Consider the following 22,045-nt stretch of genomic DNA (forward strand, 5'->3'; position numbering starts at 1 on the left):
GCTGAGTGATATTTGTAAGAAAAATAGTTTGTCAAACAGCAGCCTATTTGTAACGTGCTGATATTCTCTCTTTGTCTAGAAAATGGAGTGCAAGTAACTCCACAAACTTTAAGCCAAACCATTGCAATGTATTGAAATGGCAGTTATCTTGCTGGGGAAGAATGAAATCTCATAATCTATAGGATTTTAGTTTTGCTGTTAAGTAACATTGAAGTATTCTAATCATATGTGAACTTCTGCTTGTTCAGGTCTCATTAGAAAATTGTAATTACTCCACACAGGAGTGGCCACTAAGGTTTCTCTTTGGTGGAAAATGTTCTAAAATTACTGTTCTTTAAATGCTTTTTTTTTTTTTTTTTTTTTTTTTTTTTAATTTGCTTGACAATTTGTGCAAATTACATTGTGACCTGTAATGGATTAAACAGTCACTGTATGTATTTCCTAATTTTCCATTGTACCATTTGTCTGCTTAAGTTCTTATTGACACTTGTGACACAACTCTGAACTGAAGGTACAACCACTTACTTTGATAACAAAAGGATCTGTGAAAACCATAGTGTAGGATATTTCAAGTGCAATAACAATAAAAAAACAACAACACAAATACATTTCTCAGATTAATTTTTATTTTCTCATGTATAATTAATATGACTTCTTAATCTGAGTTTCTAACCAAATATTACAATTTAGAAAAAGTTTTTTCCATCTTAAAAAATTAACTACTCTTAGGCTCACTAGGTAGAAATGTTCTGAATATTTTAATGCTTTTTCTCTCCTGCTAATCTGTTTGTTCTTCATTAAATATTTACAGTTTCACTTTCATCGCTTCTTCAGGCCAGGTATATGAGTCAGCCACGAAGCTGTTATAATCAGTGCTGTAAATCTGAGACTGGATGAAGGCTTCTAGGTCCTTGGGCTGAGGATAGGTGGAGGCAGTGTTATTCCTGTAGGCTTCCTCTGCAATCTGAAATGATATATTAAAATCCTAGTTAGTGCTCATAAACTATTTGAGTACATTTAACAGGATTTAAAAGTAGGAATTAGTAGGAATAGAAAGATGTCTTTTATCTGGACATTCATCTGTGAAAGAAAAGAAGGTTGACATGCTGGTTGACGAAGGGATAAACTGGGATAGGTACGTTATTTGAAAGCTTCCTCTCCCCTGGGCAGCCAAATTTCTTGGTAAACTGCAGGTTTAGGTCAGTTACTGAAAGTCTATTCACATCCTCTCTGCATTTGCCAGTAAAAACCAAATTAATCCTCCTTCCCTCTGGAAAACCTGAGCTATAAACAGAACGCATCCCCTGTAGTTAGTTTTTCTGATAGGCCAGAACAAGGGCTGGAACAAATGGAAATGGTATCTGGATGAAGGGTGTGATTTACTCTCTCAACAGGCAACTGGTAATTAGGAAGGGCCAAAAGCCTTCAGCTGTGCAGCTCTCATGACGGACAACCTGGGGACCAGTGCCCACCTGGAGGACAGTAGTTTGGGCTCTACAGACAGCACTCCACTCTCACATCAATAAACAAACCCTTGCCATAGTTCCATCTCTTTCCTCCGTGTATTGGGATTAAACCTGGGGTTACCTGCATGAATTTAAATTTAATTTAGAAGCTACTCTAGACCCAGATTGATGTAAATCAACTTGAGCTTGTGTAGAGATGCGTTAGCTGATCTAATTAAATGCTCAATTACATAGAGAGAGTGGGAACAAAAGAAGCCAGAAAAGACTGAAGTAACTTACCCTCACAGCAATTTTCAGTGACACGTGCTGAATTGTGACTAAAGGAGGGTACAGGCGACCTTCCTGTAAATTCTCCTCTGAAACTTGCTCAGCTATTACCTGAAAATAAAGCAGATGTGTTGAACTTCAAATGAGATACTGCTGTAGCTTTATTATATGGTGATCTAGTCTTACACAAAGAAATGATTCTGCTTTGGCAAATCATACAGGTACTGCTTAATCCACCTGGGTAGTGTTTTTAACAGCCAGCCTGATCATTAGGTACAACTACCTGAGAGCTAGAAATGTAGGGAGTTATGAGAGGTGCCTGGCTATTATCAGCTTGTCCTCCTGGCAGAAGCAGGTAAAAAGTCTGAATTAAGCAGCTAACACTGCGGTAACTCCAGGTTCACAGAGGAACTGCTCCCCTCTGTACCCTACCCAATACCCTGGCGGGTGCAGTAAGGTTTTTGCATTTGGAGGGGAAATGGTAACAAGGGCAGCAAGAGACTAGATACTCCCGTTCAGTATAACTAATGAAGGTAAACTACTTGTTTACGCTTTAATCTGATGTTGAGAAATAGAGCAAACATACATCTGATATTGAGAAATACAGAAAAAAAAAAAAAAGAAAAAAAAAATCCACTAGGTGGAGCTACAATAACATAAGATCTAGGCTTTGCCTTCTGTAACAGCAACTAGGTTATCTAAAAGCGGTGCACAGCCCTTTGACAAAACAAGGTGTGCACAGGATGAATTTACATTTGGAATTAAGAGAGGCAAAAAAAGAAAATGCAATTAAACCAACATATAAATTCTCAATGTAACATCACTTTGAATTGTCTGCATTTTCTCTTCACCTACTTCAAGCAAGAATAGGGTAGAATCCTGAATGGTGTAAAGAGTGACAAGGATGATCAAAAGGTTAGTTTTTGTACATGGAGGAGTACTATAGACTTGTGAAGGAAGACACGAGAAGACTGAAAGAAAATATAAAAGACAACTGAAGGTGATTAATTCTCATACTAGTATAGGAAAGCCAAATCCTCAGACAGAAGGAAATCATGAAAGGAGAAGTTTTTTTTTCCACAGAACTCATAATTAAATTGTGCTACTAATTGCCAAAAGATGTTCTAATGCACAAACATGTTCAAAAAGCCATCAGGCTAATTTATGAGAGAAAGCCATGCAGGGATAAAACTTCCAGCTCCAGAAGTCTGTTTAACACAGTGTTGAGAAGCCATTTTCAGCAGAAGGCTCACTCTGTCCTTTCCCCTTATTTATGCTCTTTTCCTCAGCTTCTGCTACTGGGCTGTATGGATCTTAGGTCTGACACAGTGTGGCCACGTTCACCATTTAAAGTTTAACAAATGTAAGTTTTTAACAGAGAAATTTAGCTAAGCCTTATTCCAGAATCTCAGTGAAAGGCAGCCAAGGTTGAACAAATGGTATAAAGCAAGTGGGGCATCTTGGCTTTTGGAGGACATGTTTTTTATAGTGAAAGGATTAAATAGCAGTATTTCTGGAGTAATTTAACTGTAGGGCACATGTGCCAAGAATATTTCATTAGTTCATCATTCCCTGTCCTTCTTGTTGTGGTTGGTAGGACTTAGACGAACAGGTAATGTCCTTTGTCATCAGAGAAATCACCTGCAATTAAGAGGTATTACAGCTCACAGTACCTTAGATTTGTCAATCAAAATCAAAGTTAAATTCTGTGTTACCTGGCATGAAGAAAAGAACACTGAAAGTAGAATTTGTGGTAGTTGTAACAAGCTGTTCAAGACTTTTATCAGATCTAACTGGAGAGATGGCAAAGCAAGAAGACAGCAGTTGCAGGCACACAGCCTGGGCCACTTGTTTTTTAGTTTTTCAGGTAAGCTACCACCACAAACTGAGAAGGTCCCTTTATTTAAATAGCATCTTTTTGGTGCTTTAACTTCTGCAGCCTCTTGGGCACTTCCGTTTCTAATGGAGAACACTAATAAATATCCTAAAAAAACATGAAACTGTTGTGATTTTTCCCTGAAAAAGTCCAGGAAAAAAAAAAAAAGCCTTTGCTTTGTATGATAATTTCAGGTAAGGGCCTCTAAGCAGCTCTCCTGGCCTTAATGCCTCTGCTACCTCTTCTGCAAGAAACCTTTGAAATCTGTTAGGTCAGTAACTGCCTCGAGCTCACCCAAGCCCCAGTCACATACTGCCTCTCACAATGAGGGAGAACAGATGTGAACAGCCTTAATTCCAGGCATATTGCAAATAGCCACCCACTGAACTTGGTGCCAACAGATATTTTCTATGCAAGAAATTTTTTTTTTATGTGTCAAGCTTTACTAGGGATTTTCCCAGAGGACGCCACTCATTTCAAGAGAGAATTTAAAATTGTCCTCAAAATTTCTGATACCATTCTACTTCTCTGACAGTTACGTTTCACAATGGATTTTAGGTGACTTCACAGACTGCCTAACTGCAGTTTGACCTACAGATGTGTCATGTCACCTTTCGTCCATCAGCTTTCTACATATAGAGGCCATTTCACCCAAACCTAAATGAAGCAACTTCTAAAATGAAGTAAGACAGCTGTTTAACACAGCAGCTTAGACCAGCAAACGAAGATCACCATATCCAACTGAAATTACAGGGGAGGACTTACAGGGAGGATATAATTATCCCAAGACTTACAAAATGGATCACTGCCCTCCTAGGATGGTTAAAGCCAGTGGAGACAGTCTGGACCTTTTGCTAATTTTAAAGATGGAAATTGTGAATGTCTTTCTCATAGAGGGCAAGCTGCTGGCAAACTTTTAAAGGGTGCCATAGTATGCCATAGTTTTTTCAAAAAACTTCAGCAATCCAGCTATGGCAGCGTGCAAGTGCCCGCCTTTTAAGAAAGCTCAGTCACAGGATCATGTTGCCTACGAATTGCCTCAGGAAGATAGTAAAGGACCACTTTCTTCCATTAAATCCATGAAGGGGAACACAAGGAATAGGAATCCTGGAATGCAATATCCCGTAGAGATTTTGAAGAGTTGCATCAGACATTCCCACTTTTGCAATGTGGTGTAACCTTTTCTCTCTCTTTTTTTGATTGTTCCATAATAACCTCTTATCTAATCTAATTGCATTCTTATAGGCTTCCTCTGTATAGTACCTACACTACTGATGTATTCTCCGTTCTCTGATGCCATCCAAGAGCAGAACAGGCAGTGAGGGAGACAGGAACATCAGGACAGTGCAGGAAGTCAGGGACAAGGAAAAGGTCAGAGTAAGAAGAGGTAAAGGTTCAGTCTGGATGACCAGCAAAGGTGATGGACACAGCGAAGCATAGAAAGCTGTAACCTTAAGTGTGAAGCAGCTACAGAAAGATTGACTTATAGCTTTGGGGGATTTTTTTTGGGAAAATAGAAAAAGTGTAAGAGAATTTGATTTCAAATTCTGCAGGCAATTTATTTTGTTTGATGAAGGGATTCTAAATGAAAAATGCTAGATTCTTCTCCCATATGTGCTGAAGATACAATTGTGAATTTATCAATACTGTAAGAAAGCAGATGTCAGATTTTGAACAATCACTGGAACCAAATGTGCTTGCTTACTGTTTATCTCTTGTCCACTGAGTGGAGATAAAGGAAGACAGACCAATAGGAGGACGACATCACAAAAAAAAAAAAAAAAAAAAAAAAAATTAAAAATGCCTGAGGAAAGAGAATAACCAATGCAGAAAAGGATATGAAAGAAAATCGGAAGAATAACATCATCATTTCGTCAAACTGAGGTGCAAAGAACCAGAAGGCAATGGAGCATTTTCACCAGCTGTTGGTAAAGGAGCTCCACAGAAAATTATGCCAACAGCTCTGCTCAAAACCAGCAAGAAGCTTAAAGAATTAAAATAACTTCTGTAAGTAAAGTTGACAAAAGTCACCCCAAAGCTACAAACATCAGAATAGAGTCCTTTCAGTCTAAAATTAAACTCATGTGCGCGTGTATGCAAACTGTACACTGAAGTCCTGCTCTCACTTCCTTTCCAACAGAAGGTGAAGTTTCTATCATGTGACCTTTGGAACATTTATAGACTCTAAAAAGAAACAATATACCTTGCAAATAAAGATCTTACCCCAAAAACAAACAAACAAACAAAAAACCCACTCTTTTTCCAATTTTAAAGAGAATGTTTAGGTATTTCTGTTTCTTTGATCATTATTACCAAGTTACTAAATGAAGAAATGTAAATGATTTTTAATACAGTACCTCAGCAGTTGTGAGGAACACATCCTCACCAATATGTTTCAGTCCGCATGCAATAACACCAAGGGCAACTCCAGGGAACACATAGGAATTGTTACCCTGTCCAGGATACAGAGTTTTTCCGTTTGGAAGAGTGACAGGATCAAAAGGACTTCCACTGGCAAAAATACCACGTCCCTGTGTTGTAACAAGAAAGACAAAGAAATAATGTTATTTCAGAGTATGTTGTTAAAATATTTTGCTAATCCTTTTAAATATCTGCCACCACGGAGGCTGGCTTACGTCTACTTAATCTCTCTTCTAAGAGAGTGTTAGAGCTATGTGATTGAGTATGGTTCAAGAGCATCAGGATGCTGATCCTAGTGATTACTGGTGATGCTCTGTGGCTACCTGATGTCACAGAGCACATGTTGCCTTATTCAGGTAAGACAGCTTATATGTACAATTTAGAGAATGAAGAAGTGAAGGCCAGCACCAATTATTCCTTGTGTGTGTCCACACTAAAGGAAGTACATTGAAAGAAAGTACACACCTAGAGCTGTAAAACGGAACGGAATGATATTGTCATGGTAATGCTGGCTGATGCTACTGGATTTTTTTTCCCAAAACAACAGCAAATCTTACACAAAAATAACACCAATGCTGCTAAGTGCTGCACCTCTGGATGGCGCTTGGGCACCAGCTCAGGAGCTGGTGTGTGATCACCCAATACTGATAACCTGTGCATGTTTCCTAGCAGGTTTTTGGGTACTGCCAAGTGTTCCAGGCAGTGCTGCTGTCCCAGATAGGTCCCAAGCACCAGGCGCAGGCTGGCCCAGTGGGCAGTAGGGAAAAGCCTGCTTGTCTGGGGGATTTAGAGGGCTTAGCTCTATGGATACATATTATACCATAACCTGCAGCTGACATGGGACCTCTGAACACGAACGTGGTGTGCTCCCAGGCTCCTTTCCTCTCCTCGCTGAGCAGGAGGGAGCTGCACGGGGCCAGCTCTGCACAGGCGCCAGGCAGGGACAGAGGAGTATGGGGTGGCCCGGGAATGAGGACAAGGCTCAGGTTGCTAATTGCTCTAACTAGTTCACCGGAGCATTAGGCCAGGTATCGCTCAGTCAGAGCTGTGATGCTATCAGAGCACTGAGAGACGGGCTGTCAGCGAGCCTCCAGTCTCACTTTGCACCTGGGTTGAGAAAGACCCTGACCCGAGCCGGGGCCAGCACAACCTGGTGCCGTTCAGGGGTGACAGGAGAGGAACCACACAAGTGGCTCATCTGCAGCACTGCATTCGGAGACTCTCCCAGGTCATTTCTGATACGCAGGGAGAGAGGAGTCATTTCGAAAGCAGGCACAGCAGCTTCAGAGCATCAAGGGAAGAAATAACAGCCCAGAGGCTCTGCACTGCCAGCCCAAAGGACCTAGGGAGGACCCTAGAATTTAAGCAGTAAATTTAGGTGGGGAAGAAAAGCCAGCCTTTATTTATGCTAGCACTGCTGAAGTGATAAATGTCACTGTTAAATACTGGAGGCCCTTTGTATCAGAAATATCTACGCCTATTTTAGAGAACTGAAAATGTGCATTTTAAAATACATCACCGTTGCTATTCAGCTCTTCAGAAGAATATTCTGTTTAGTTTGGAGTCCTGCAGTATTTTCCTGACCTGCTTATTATATGCTTTGGTGACAGATCAAATGGTCCAGTGTATCCTTTGCTCTGCCTACCAGATGTTGTTACCCGTTATAGCCAACCCTTCATGCAGCCCACTGCACTGTAATTGTGTTCTTTTCAGTGGGGAATGGGCATGCTAAATTTGTCTTTTAAACACTGAAACTGTCATTCAAACTGCCCTATACTGGACAAGAAATCCTAACATAAGCCATTATAAAACATATATATAGTCAACTAATCATACATGGCAAATTCTAGACTGAACTACAGGATAATGCGTTTCCTAGCACTTAGGTACGACAATAATAAATAAGCAAACACAGTTCTCTTTCACCTGTGCCTCCGTAATAAAAAATCCTTGTAAGAAGTCAATCATTACCCCAATTCTTAATATTTGTTTTAAAGATTCCATTTCCTTTACTGACGTATTTTCTTACCCTAAAGAGTATTTATAAAATCTCAAATGAAAAGCATGCTGCTGTGTATGTGTTAATTAAATGGTACAGTTCAAAAACAGGCATAAGGCTTTAATGATGGACAGTTACTGGTACTTCAGTTATAATAAATACAATGAGTCTTGCTTTACACCAATAAAACCTATTCTTTTTTTTTTAAGTGAAACTGTCTCAGTAAGATTTGAAAAAAATGCTACTTAACTATTTTTTTTTTATCTACAGAGACACTATTAATATTTGTTATTTTACCCTTTATCTTTCTCTCATTTAAAATTTAAGATTTAATTTTTATTACATGTACCAGACATATTCATCTTTGGTTACCTCTGTGTATTTGTAGCACTGCTCAGCAGTGCACTCTGCTTTGCTGGTAGGATTGCTGAGAGCAAAAATAATAGGACGTTTGTTGAAAGCAGCCATATCCTGAAGAATCTCTTTAGTAAAAGCACCACCAATTGCAGCAACTCCTAAACAAGAAAAACACACACAACAAGCAGACAAAGGTAATTAGTTCAAGGTAAGTTATGCACGTCACACTCCGAAGAACAGTTTCTTTTACTGCACACCTCCCTGTTTAAAATGCAGTTCAACCTCTTTCTTAACATTTATGGTTAGAAAAAAAGTTTTCTATAAAGTACTTTGCAACAGTGAACTTTAAGTGTTATCCCAAACATATGACAGGACCTATCCACCCCTGTACTGTTGGGCAAATTTCTCACTTCGCTTTTGTCAGGCCCTTTACGTATGATAGAAATGTATCACCTAATTGCAGATAAGTCCCAAACCGAGCAGATCGGTGCATCTGTCTCCTAGTCTCACGCAATAGACTGAATGGTTTCTCTCAAATGCAGTGTGTTGGTTTGCAACTTTTTTTGATGACAAGAAGAGAACAAAATAAAAGTCTTCCTACAAGCTGGTCATGCTGTCATCTCCGGCCTCAACTGATGAATCACTCCAGTTCCAAGTCTAAGGCTTCCCTGATAGCAACAATCTTTTAAAAGGCATCCCTTTCCATCTCACAAGAGATTAAAAATAATGCTTTTTCTATTCTCCAATACTGTCTGCACTTATAAATGTTTTTTACAGGGACTAAATGACAGTCTTTTGGTATGAAAGCACATCATTTAAGTCAGATTCTGCTACAGGGCAGAAGTGCAGCCAGTGCATCGCATTTGGAACCTCGGATGTTTCACCAGCCAAAAGCTGGGGGAGTGTTGTGTTTCTGAGATGCCAAGTAACCTTGTATTTCTGTCTCATCTACATCAGTTGGGAATCCGAGGATTGGTTTAGGTATTAACTTGGGCACAGTGATGCCTAAGGCCCATTTGGTTTGAATCCAAATAAATCTCCTTTGTTCTTATTCCCTGGCTAAAAATAAAAAATGAAATTAAAAAAAAAAAAAAGGCAACTTTGCAATTGGTGCAAATCTATGACTTCTCCCAAAGTTTAATCATTTCTTGCTCAAACATTTCTGTTCCATACTTCTTTTTTCTTTTTGCTATGAATAGACAAGGATGCATAGAAGCAAAAGCTCTGCTAGATCAGCTGGGCCACTGTATGTTTAATGAACAGTCATGATTTTGACTCACTTATACAAGGACCTGTTATACACCTTTGTTTCTGGTTAAGTCTGCAGTTGCCAAATGTTTAATGTCTTCCAGAACTGCTTCTGGACAGCTATTTGTAAGAATGACAACATTCAAGTTAAAACAAAATGCCCAGAAAAAATTATATTTTTCTGTCCTTGTTATTAAAATAGTAATTTTTTTGTGTTTGATCCAGCTAGGGTAAGGCTTTTCCCCAAGCAATTGCAGGCAATGAAATATAGGTGGATTTACTGAGACAGAGTTAAGTCAAATATTGAGAAAAGGAGTATCAACATATTTCCCCATGACTCCTGCTGCCTAGGGAAGATACTGAATAACTAGTCACCCAAACTGAAAAAAAAAAAAAAAAAAAAAAAAAAAGAAAGAAAAAAAGAAAGAATTAATTTTCATTGCTGTTTCTGTTGGAAGATCCTTCCTTATACAGCCACGAGGGAAAGTGCTACATAGGTATAAATATGAAAATATTACATACAGTAAACATCCTTGTTTCATTACAGCAAATATTCCTTCAGTATGTACACTTAAGTGGATAAAAGTTTATCTATATAACTATCACTGATTTTAAATTCAGTTCTTCAGTTCCACTAGTTTCTTCAGACTTGTATGCTCCTAAATAAATTCTCTAGACTACTTAGTCTCCATCTTGTAGTCTTACATATTTATGCAGCATCTTTCTTTTATATTTATGCGGCAGAGAAAACATTAAGCCAAGTTTCATTTATCACCATTGTCAAAAGCTGATTTTACTAAGCAAGGGCCATACGGTCAAGGCATACTCAAAAAAGTAGCTCTTAACATGTAGCATAATTTTCACTGTGGCATTTCAGATTTTCTAGCATCTCATGAATGATTTTACTAGGCAGATAGATAAATTTTCAAGTTTTATAAAGAAATGATTCAAGTGTATTTGCTGTTTATTCCTGAAACTGTCACTGAGATATAATAAACAAAATGCAACGAGATGAACAATCCTTTACTGAGATCAAAATCCTGCAAAATAAAAGTCTTTGTAAAATCTGTGTTTTCGTTTTTACAAAGAACTGATGGTAAGGGACCCCAATATGAAGAAAAAGAAGATTCAGATGCAACTGGCTCATAACTACATAGATTTGCATGTGCTTAGCTCTGTTTTCTCAGTCTAAGTTTGAGGTCATTTGTATTACACTGTCCACATCAGATCACAAGTAATTTAGGAAGGTGATAAGGTTCTGTATTAGATGTTTAAAACAACTTGGATTATCCCCCCTGTAAAATGGATGGTTTGGAGTGAAAACAGTGTTACATGCTTGGATAGCCACTATTTGTGTAAGTGCTTAATAGAAGTCCATTATGCACGCAGTGTTTTCTAAAATAACACAAAGGTAAACTCTGTTCAGAGGAACTTGATCTTGTCTTCAGACGAAATCACGTCCCCGGTTTTTTTTTCAAAGGAAGAATAAGGTCATTGCTTTAAAGTAAAAGAAATTACCTATTAACACAGACGGTTTTATATCTTTAACAATATCTTCTAGATTTTTCATTTCAGCATGTTCATGTGCAAATCGAGTTTTCTCAGCTGTCAATGAGGCACGCCCCTGAGTGAGAGAAGAAGGAAAAAGACATTTATTATAAGCTTACTGGAACCTGATATCCTGGGATAATCAGCTTCTAAAGTATCTGGTTTAACATGTCCTATTTTCATTCCTGCTTTGGTGTCTACCTAAAAAAAAAACATATCAGAAAAAGTTACTGTGTATACAGCTAACATGCTTAGGACAAATCTATTTATCTGAGAAGTAGGTAAGTTAAATTAATTTTATTTTATATTCATAAAAGCTCTAGAACCCAACTGTATTAACAATTAAACAAAATCATCACAAGTTTCTTCTTTGAAGAATTCTTAAAGTTTTCACAACTGTTAACATTTGGTCAAACTCTTAACGTTATTAATGATGAAGCACAAATATATTTATATAACAAACAGCACAGAAGTGCTGGAACAGAGAGATTCATAACTTATCCTACCTTAGTTTCTGAGCTTTTTCAGGTTTGCTCTACCCTAAAAGGATACAGACTATATGGGGTGGGGAAGCATCGGGGAGACCATATTTTGCTCCGCATTTTTTATATTTCAGTCATTCATTCATTCTAGCCATAATTATAATCAGCTGTCTGGCACACTGTTGTTGTATTAACAAAATTGACTTAGCTGTGAAACAACTTTTAACTTGACCTATACTGGCAATTTCCACTGATGCCCACCAGGGTTTCCAAATGGAGTATGATAGATGCAGGAAAAAGGGCTACAGAACAGCACTGACATTGACTGGGCTGCAAACAGGCTTCAAGCTCAAGGTAACATGGAGTGGGGGGCAAGAAGGGGCCAGATCTTATGAAAATTACATTTTCTAAACATGTGGACCTATGTCTATACACACACACTTAAAAATATCAGCAGAACAGTTTACAATGTGCATGCTTCCACCACTCATTTTGTTCTTATGCCTCAGAAAACATCACTGCGAGGGCACTTTTCAAACATAAATCTAAAAGGCAGTGCCAGACCCTCAAACATCTCACAATTTCAGCAAGTAGTAGAGGATGTAGATACATAGGGAAGTACATGAGGAAAATAGGATGTTAAACATAATTTTAACCAAGTAGCTAAGAACAGATACACAGAAACATAGAATCACGGAAAGGTTTGGGTTGGAAGGGCCCTTAAAGCCCATCCAATTTCAACTCCCCTGTCATGGGCAGGGGCACCTACCAGCAGACCCAGGTTGCTCAAAGCCCCATCCAGCCTGGCCTTGAACACCTCCGGGGATGGGTGTGGTGGTTTTACCAGACTCAGTACAACGGGATAAGAACAACTCATCCACATCCACAACATACATATCCCTTGCATCTCCAGCTCCATCGTAACCAACTGACAAGACAAAAATTTCCCTAATCCCAGCAAGTTCACTAAAACTACGCTGAAGTACTGGAACAGAATTATTTCCATGATTCCTCTGAAGCCTGTCAATCTGGCAACTTTGACTCAGCTTAGGACCCTGCATACTGTTGGATTCAAGCCAGGATTTACTTCTTTTAATAGCATTTTTTGCTTAATTTTAATGAGAACAAATGACCTGTTATTGCACTTCAGAAAAAGATCCTGCAATGTGTCACCGTGCAAATCGCATCACTGAAGCTCCTCTGCTGCTCCTCAGGCAGAACCCACAGCAGCTGGTATACCGAATGGGAGGCAATTTTTCATTTTCAACTGCAAGAAAAGTTTCCAGAGGGTACCACAGGAAGCTGGGTACGTCTGTTATGTGGTCAGGACCAGCTGAGCTGTTCTGCCTCACAGGATACCAGCTTTTCTTGACTCAGCCCTGATTACAAGGAATTTCCAGAGATTTATCCTCCTCTACAGATTTTTTTCTTTTTTTTTCATGACCAAAATACATAGTTTTCAAATTAAGAGGGTTATGTCTGCATGTATTTATACAGGTCTTAAGTGTCCTCTTGGAAATATTACCACAGAAATCCTGCTATACAGGCACCTGGTTTCCTTTGTGGGTAAATGTAAACTGCTCAGGCTTAAGAGAATGCCACAACATTAACAATTTTTGGCACCGCATTGCTTGAATCGCTCTGTCAATGCAAATTTTGAAGTCTGCCATTTCCCACTACTCCAGCAGATGTCACCACAGTCTATGCACACACATTTTAGATGCCTCGCTTTAAAACAGGAATTCCCCTTAATATCTTTAGGGGAAAAAAAAACATGAAGTTTTCTTTTTAGCCACCAAAGAACAAATGAATTTGTAAAATCCAGGCCAAAACCTTGTTGCTAGAAATAACTTAGAATGCTATAATAAAAGCTATATATTTTTTTCCATTAAAATGGGCTGGTTTTTGGAATTTGAAGTGCTCCACGGAGTCTGACTTTGAGGAAGGCTTACCCTGACCATCTGGGAATAGGTGCCTTGGCAAACTGTCCCATCTTCTGTTACTTTTTCAACTGGCTTCTTAATTGCTTATCAGGAAGATACTGGGGAGGTCAATTTTCAATTTGGTGTTAGAATCCAGCCTCCAACAGGCTGCCCAAGAAAAAAAGAAATCCCCTCTAGGAGCTGCAACATGGGGCCAGCTCGCTCCTCAGCCTGTCTCAGGTGCTCAGGGTCTCCAGGATTTTCAGCTCTGGACAAGGGAACAGGCAGATTTTTGGGACATCTTTGTGAAGAAGCATGTTGGCATTCTTTTATTTTCAATTTTCACTAAAACAAAAATGAAAATAACCATAACCCTGCATGAAACAGTTACCTCTTTGTACTGTCTTACATTTGGTTGGCTTTTGAAGGAGATACTTCAACATTTTAAAATTAAGATGGTGGAAGAGCAGTTCACACACTCATGGATAACACCAAGGACTCAAAGCCCCATTTCCTAGTGACCATGACGATTGTCTCTCATTAAATTAGCTGCAAGGAGTACTTAAAAAGTAAGCAGAATGTGGTCCACTGCAACCCTTCATGGGCCATTGGCTACCAAGTCTATTGCTAGCAAGGTGGGGCAGCTTACACTCAGATTCCCTTCTGCCCTATCTTAATTTCACACCTTTAATTTCTACCATTCTAATTAAAAAAAAAAAAAATTAAAATTAAAAAAAAAAATAAACTTCTTTATTTGGCTTTGGTCTCAATTAGCTTGATCCCATTACTCAGAATGAATCATGTCTCCAAGTAAATATTTTTCTAGCCTATTAACTAAGAATGAAATACTAAATTCTGTGGCTTAGCAAAAATAACAACAGCTATGTACATAGAGATTTTTGCTTGGAAAATGCCTGTAAAAGAAATTCTAGGGTTAGGGTTACACACACATATATATACACACACACACACGTATATATGAATAGCTTCTAAGAACTGTATTTTATTTGTAAATTCAGTGATCCTAAGGGAAGCTACATAATGCTTCCCTAAAAACTACGGGATTTGGTTACAAAACTCTGCTAATTCAGGGGACAGCGTTTTAGATATGAATTTGCCAATTTGGGGAATGAGAAGTTCAGCAAAAATACTAGGTGTGGCAAGAGCACTGCGAGCATCCTTCAGTGCGCTGCCAACAGGGCAATCTGTGGCTTGTAAGAAGGAAGAAGCAATTTGGTTCTGCATGTTTGGCCTCAAACGAGGAGGCTGCCAGTCCATTTATTAGAGGTCTCCAGGCATGTCTCCCCTCAACACCTATGGACAAAAAGGGAATTCACCGAGCTTTTGTCAGACAGCAGAGAGGAAAGGATGGAGCCAATAGGCAGAAGTCTCGATTCTGGCTTCCTGCCACTTTCTGCACTCTCTGCTCCTGACTCAGGAGAGAAGCCCTGCGGATGGACCTGTCAGCGTGGAGCAGCACTGGCTCAAAATCCTCTCAGAAACCCCAAGCCCATCTTCTGACATTTCCCTTTCCAGCTCTGGCTTAGCCAGCTTTTGAACTCTGGCTATCTGCTGCTGGGAAATGAGCTGGAGAGGATCATTGCACGACAGCATAAATCAGAAACTGCTCTGGTCTGCATGTGTCTCCATAATCCTAGCACATTAACACGGCACGCAGCTCACTGGTACTTCCCTTCTTCTTCCAACAGGGGAAGGTAAAATTCAAAATACTCTAACACTAAGAAAGAATTTCAATGAGCTCTGGGCTTCTGTATGGTGCTCTGAGACTTCTATGTGAAAACATCTTTGGTCATGTTTCTGTTTGTCTTCCGAGTCCACTACCTTACCCATTTGGCATTATTAAAAATCATTCACTTAATGGAAAGGGCACAGAAAATCAGTGATCTAAATCACAGAATATCCAAGTTGGAAGGAACCCAACAAGGATCATCGAGTCCAACTCCTGGGTCCCCAAAGGACCACCACAAAATATAAATAAAAATAAAAATCTAAAGTTGCATCCCTTTCAGTACGCCAAGCCTCAATACATTTGCACTGTTTTACTGTGGGACTCCATGCTTGCCACGCAGTAGAGGAATTTTTCCAGAAGCATTTCCAGGAGCACTGTTGTTCAAAGAGAGGTATGAAGACTCATCTACTTCAGACAGCAGTAATCTTAAATGGTATTAATATGTTTTCTATGATGTATAACAAGAACCTTTCCTGCATCAGGTTGTATATCCTTCTTGCTTCAGCTTCCTAAATGTATTCTGCATCCCAAGAATTGAAATGAAAAATAAATACACAGAAAAAGAAGAAAATAAAGCCAACATTTCATTACATAAATCTCTCAATGCTATATATTCCCATATTATTTCCTTAACTTTTATAGAAGAGGTAATTTGCTAGGTGCATCACAAGAAATTGGCTTGAATAAAAAGCCTCAAACTAAATACTGAAACACTAGGAAGACAACCAGAACTTCTTTAATGTGTACACAGCCTGCCCAGAGAAACAACGCAATACACCTTCACTAGACTGCCAAAGGTGAAGAGTTAAACATGCTCAAAAATATTAATAAAACCTAAGTGCAAAGACTCAATGAAAATATCAGAAATGACTTTTTTTGGGAAAAATATTGCCTCTATCACAGTATCATTTTGTACCAAGAAACCTACGGGATACTTTGGGTTTGAACAAAAGAGAACGAAGCAACCTGAAAACAGATAGGCTGCTATACTAGCCGTGGTATCTCAGATGGAAAGTAATATGAGCTAAATTCTTTATTAGCAAATGAGTTACAATGTGGACTGTGTTAAGTCAGCAGATGAAGTACAGAGATAAAGAAACAATAGCAGCATTCTCTGATTCTCTGTGACATTACATACGAAAGATCTTGGCAATCCTAAAACATCTCTACTCCCTTATGGGTAAGAGAGGGCCATTGCTATTATATATTAGTATTGTTGTTATTAATAGCAAGACTTGGACACCAGGATTTTGAATCCATGAGCAAAATGAGGTAAGAGAACTTGGTAGTTAAGAGCTTTATGAAAAACTGCTTGTATTTTTGATTTGAGCTGATAGAAGTTTTTAGATTTTTTTTGGTGTTTGTTTGTTTGTTGTTTTTATTTCAGTTGTTAGTTACCGTGGTTGATAAGCAGCACAACACGCAGAAGAGATGCTGGGATCAGGCCTCAAGCAAGCGCACATCATCACAGTTTCCACAGAAACTTACTCATATCAAGCTATAGAACCAAACGGAGGGTGAGCTAATAAACAAGACTGACCCATCAAAAAACCCTGAGAAAACTCATCGAAAACAGCTGTACAAACAAGAGCCCAGGCTGCACAGCAGATTATATATACGAGGTAGTGAAAAAAATGAAGAGGCAAATCTCACAAATGCTACCAATTTGAAGTCTAATGCCATGGCCTGTTTGCACTGGTCTCCCAGGGGTTGCCCCACGTACCAAGGCTGAAGAGCAGAGCAGCGAGGCAAGAGGCATAGAGGCATGGCTGGAAGCTCTCCAAGACTTGCTATTTCCATCAGCTTGGAGGCAGCTGAGAATAAGCCAGAGCACCCTGACGACTGCACTGTCCCACATTAGAGGCAGCGCTGGCACTCGTCCCGTCTCTCAACCAGGGAGGCACAAATCTATTTATATAAACACTTGCCTCTATTTGACTGTGTCAACTGCAGCTTATTTAAACAAGAGAACAGAGATCAGTACACAGATGAATTAATAAATTCATCTGAGGTTCTCAAATACTGAAGACATGAGAACCACAAAAGAACATGAGAACTGTAAGACCAAAAAGCAAAGTGGTTTATTAGCAAGCAGAGCATTTCCAACTGGAAAAGATTCTGGGTTTGTTTTTAACTTGCATGTTTCCTGTGAGTTCCTTATTGTAGAATTTAAAGCAGAAGAAAAAATTAAAGCATCAAGGAAGAAGGGAGAAAAAGATTTATTTAAGAGTCACAGGAGAAGATGGTGTAATATCTCTCTGTTGGGAGATAATCTCTACACGGCTTCAACTCTTTCTGTAGGTTGCTGGTACACTATACGGAGGACTGTAGGCAGCACCTATGAGATGCCCTCCATAGCCAGACTTCAAGGTGAATATATATCAGTTACAGCAATGAGCAAAATGGAAGAAAAAAACATGAAGGTATGGATAAAACTCATTGGTCACATGCCAATGAAGCTCAAGGGCTTGCAGGTGACAGGCATTCCTGTGTTAGCTCATTTAGGAACTAAAAATCTTGGAGGCAGAATTAATACAGTTTGCTACCAATTCTTTTTAAAAAAAGAAAACACAAACAGGCAAGCAATCAAACAAACAACATCAAACCGAAAAAAAACACACAACGTTCTGACCAGATACTGCCATAATTGTTGGCAGTAAAACATAAGATTTAGGTAAGAAATATAATTCTGGTGTCGACTAAAAAACACATTGTTAGAAGATTTCAGTCCTGTCAAGCACGCAAAATACACTTCCCATATAAATAAGCACACAAGGGTAACAGGCAGGACAAAGGTTACAAAGACAATTATTTTAAGAAGATAAGATCTGAGAAGCAGAGCAAGTAAGGAGCCCACAGAACAACAGAAACACAATGGAGCAAAACAATTAATTCATTGCAATACCAGAGCGTGGGTGTAAGAAACCATAAACCACCCAGATCAGGCATCATCTCATCAGAACATCTAAGGAACGTGGTGTCAAAGAAGAAATAGCTGTATGCTAATAAATTTAACACCCCATTTTTTTGTGGTTTCACATTTAGAGAAAATAACATGGGTATTAATTGAACATACTGCACCAATCATCCTTTTGCCTTAACTTAGTTGTTTTCATAGATTACTGTTCAAGTACGAGTGAACGTTGCCACAAGTGTTCAAGGACAAATTCATGCATTTCCTTTCTGCAACAGTTATACTTCATATAGATCAAGATAAATTCACGGTGAAATTGCACAGACTAATTCCCCAGACATAAGAGTAACTGAAAAAGCAAACAGAGTACTTTGCTGGGATAGTACAGGAGTAAAACAAGGCAGAAACTGCTTTAAGTGATGATGGTGCCTTGGAGATAACCCAGACACTGCATCTTTGCTAACGTGCAAGGCAGAAATAATTTAAAAAATTGCCCAAGAGACAGATATAACAATAAGTGGTATATAAAAATTAACATTAAACCCGTTATCAAATGGGTTATCAAACCCATTATTTTTTTTTAAGTGATTACTTCTAAAATTGACTGGGAGCACATGAAAAATTCAGTAACAATCATAGTCAGAGTGGAAGAAAATACCCGACTCTGTGAGCTCTAAATGTTAATCCTGTACTGTATGAGCAATGGCTTGCCAGGGATATTCAAATGGGAGAAGGAAGGGGGAAAGGAGGGGCGTTTACATTCCTCTGAAAACATTTTAGGAGATTATCTACAGATACTTGGGTATCTTCAACCTAATTAATTAGAATCACAGAAATTAAGTTTTGGTCGCTATTGCTGCCCTCCTGTTACACAGTTTGATGTTCTGGAGCATTCAACTACCCAACCTTGGCTGATGCTAAATGGTGCTTGACATTCAGTTTGGGCTTCTCCCAGACTGATCCGCAGTCTTACAGGGGGTGAAATCACACATCTGATGGACATTTAAAATAAAAGGCACTCAATTAGACAAAAGTATTGATGTGCTGAAGTAGAAAACATGGAGTACAAAACTGTTAAAAGCAACATTGCTCCATGTTAACACCCTCTTCAAAACAAAGGGTGGCATCATCCCTATATGATGAACTTCACTTTTGCACTAGGGATTGTGTCATTACAAAAACATGTAGGCTTTCTTGCAAATTACAGGTGAACTTCACAGGAGAAGTAGATTACATTTTGCAGCATGGGAACACTCCCACCAGCTTGTCATCCATCCCTGGCAGAGGGAGGAATTCTGTTGAGTCCCTTTAAATGTTAAAAGTGCCTTACATTTGCATGATCCCTCCAGGCAGTTCAACAACTATCTCGCAGGAAGGTTTTGCAGTACCTAACTAAAATCCTCAGCCAGTGGTTAGCCTCATCTTTTTCTTTTTTGACTGGATTAACTCACCCAAAGGAACATCTCAATACTGTCCCTTGCTTTCTGCCTCTTCTCAGCCACTTGACACAAATAAATTCACTGTCTTTGATGTTTGTGGGTGAAGATTTGGCCATTAACATAGCTGAGCCTAGCGCTATGGCAGCTTTAAAGTAGACACCAAATGCATTCACAACACATCACACATTTATGCATAGTGTGATTAACAGAATAAAAATAGGAATAGCGTGTGGGAAAGAAAAGGAATGTGGGAGACAATACCCATCAGTGTGTTCACAGAGGTAAATATACATTCATCAGTCAGTCCCTATGATAGAAGTCATAACTGAAGATATCCCAACTACTTCTACATGATCTCCAAATAAACAAGAGTGCAAAAGCAACTTTAAGAATATCTTTCAGTCAAATATTAAATTTCTGTCTGAATGGGACAGGTAGGACAGGCATTTCAAGAGGAGTGATGTCTGTTTCAAAGAGCAAATTCCTACTGTTCAAGTGACAAAATTTTGATCATAATATGATCTGCAAGCCTTCCTCATCCACTTCTGGAGAACGATAGCTTCAAAAGGTGTATAAAGCATATTTTACACACAAATGAACAAACAAAAAGTGCTCTCCTGAATATGAGCATTATAAGGTCTATAATAGAACAAAACTATAGACAGTATAATAAATGTAACCTTCACCACCAACTCTTTAACCACAACATAGCAGAAAAGTTGGTCATCAAACTCAGTTTAATGAAGAAAGATGGTTCCCAGGGGAAAAGAAAAAAAAAAAAATAAAACACAGGAAAATGAAAACACAGCTGTACATGAACAATTAAAAACCCACAAAGGAAAAATCAGCCTCAAAAGCCAACTAAGTGACTTCGTGGCAGCTTTTGGGGCTGGGGGAGGGAGAAAAGGTGGAAGCTGTTCGTACTCAGGCCAACAAAAGTTTCAAGGTTATTTTTCTTTGGTTTGTACTAGTTGAAATGCTATGCAAAGCAGATCAAAGGAGAAACAATGATTATAATCATACATTGCAAAATTAATGATCAAAGGACAGAACAGAATAAAAACAATGTAAAAATAATTTATTTGGACAAAGTAATTGCCGAATCTTTGGATGCTCTGTTATTTCACATACTGCTAAAGCAACAGCCCAGAATATTTGTAGGACTGGAAAGATCTCCCTGTTTGCAGTACACTTCTTTGAATCAGACAGTTTCTGATAGGACAAATCTTAAGGGACTCTCACTGTACAGGTTTCCTTGATAAACCTTTGATAGCAGGAAGAAATAACAGTCAGTTCAGTTTACCCAGAAGCTGTTAACAGGTGAGCTATTCTGTGGTTTGACACATCTCCTCTTGGCAATACTGAAAAGGTTTCTGATAATAGAACCCTTCCCATTGTTCAGTTTTCTCAAAAACGTTCCTCATTCTTTTATCTCATTTCTAAGTGTTTGGAAAGTTCCTCAAGTCTTGCAGCACCTAAAGCCAGAATAATTTTCTACGTGTACCTAAATCAAGGCATTCCCTCTCAGGCCAGAAAATGAATCAAGAAGAGCTTAGTTATTTACTTCCTATAAGCATGACGTCCTGGCAGCTAAATCACAAGCTTCAAGAGGCTTAAGTTATATTTCCTTTTTATTTGGGAGGACTTTTTTTGTGTGTACTTTTTTTTTTTTTTTTTTTTTTTTGGGGGGGGGGGGGACATCTAGCTACAGAGGAAAGCCAAGATGAGACTTGCGGAGCCCTCAGCCAAAGGTGAGTTTTCTCCTGCCCATCTCAGGCTTGGCACTGAAGTCTCCCAAACGTTTAGCTCCAGCTGGCTCTGCCATCACGTACACCACAGCTGGAAGTGGCCAACCGCTCTCTAGCCCCCCCAGCTCTGCCAGACTTGGAGGCCGACACTTCCAGGTCTTCCAGGACAACCAGCAATGACTCAAAATGTGCACCGTCGGCTCCCACTGCTTGCATCAACATCTGGTCCCAAATTCCAGAGCAAGCCAAGTAGTGGTCAGCCCTAATCTATCTCAGACAACTGTTATGTCTGGCTATCGCAAACAGTTCACAAATATTCTCCAGGCAGGACATGAAATTCAGTGGACTGCTTTTTGGACAAAACCCAAGTAAAGGCCCACCAGAAAGAATAAGCAGAAGAAAGGAAGGTACAGACCGTGTCAGTAACTGATTGGTTTTGGCCCTGCTTGAGAGCACTGAAGCTAGAAGGTGGTGAGGAAAGTATACCGTCACCAAAGTACTGAAAATTTGGAAACTGTGAAGGGAGCAAGGTGCTGGGTACCAAGAGCAACAAGCAAGGCTTCTTGGCTGACTAGCAAATTAGCAGCAGCAGGAGGGAACAAGAGAGA

At 39.1% G+C, this 22,045-nt stretch overlaps 1 protein-coding gene across 1 annotated transcript in view; it reads right to left on the minus strand.

Moving 5' to 3' along the window:
• Positions 1–604: 604 nt before the first annotated feature.
• The window catches only part of ME1 (malic enzyme 1), a 173,966-nt gene continuing 152,525 nt past the window's right edge, over positions 605–22,045 (minus strand). The window contains exons 10-14 of the mRNA XM_032184259.1: positions 11,153–11,258; positions 8,402–8,544; positions 5,967–6,140; positions 1,746–1,844; positions 605–964 (exon numbers count right to left, since the gene is read on the minus strand). Coding sequence (XP_032040150.1) covers positions 806–964; positions 1,746–1,844; positions 5,967–6,140; positions 8,402–8,544; positions 11,153–11,258 — 681 coding nt within the window. The 3' untranslated portion in view covers positions 605–805. The remainder of the gene's footprint in view (positions 965–1,745; positions 1,845–5,966; positions 6,141–8,401; positions 8,545–11,152; positions 11,259–22,045) is intronic.

Source organism: Aythya fuligula, chromosome 3 (assembly GCF_009819795.1).
Source record: "Aythya fuligula isolate bAytFul2 chromosome 3, bAytFul2.pri, whole genome shotgun sequence".
NCBI classification, from domain to species: domain Eukaryota; kingdom Metazoa; phylum Chordata; class Aves; order Anseriformes; family Anatidae; genus Aythya; species Aythya fuligula.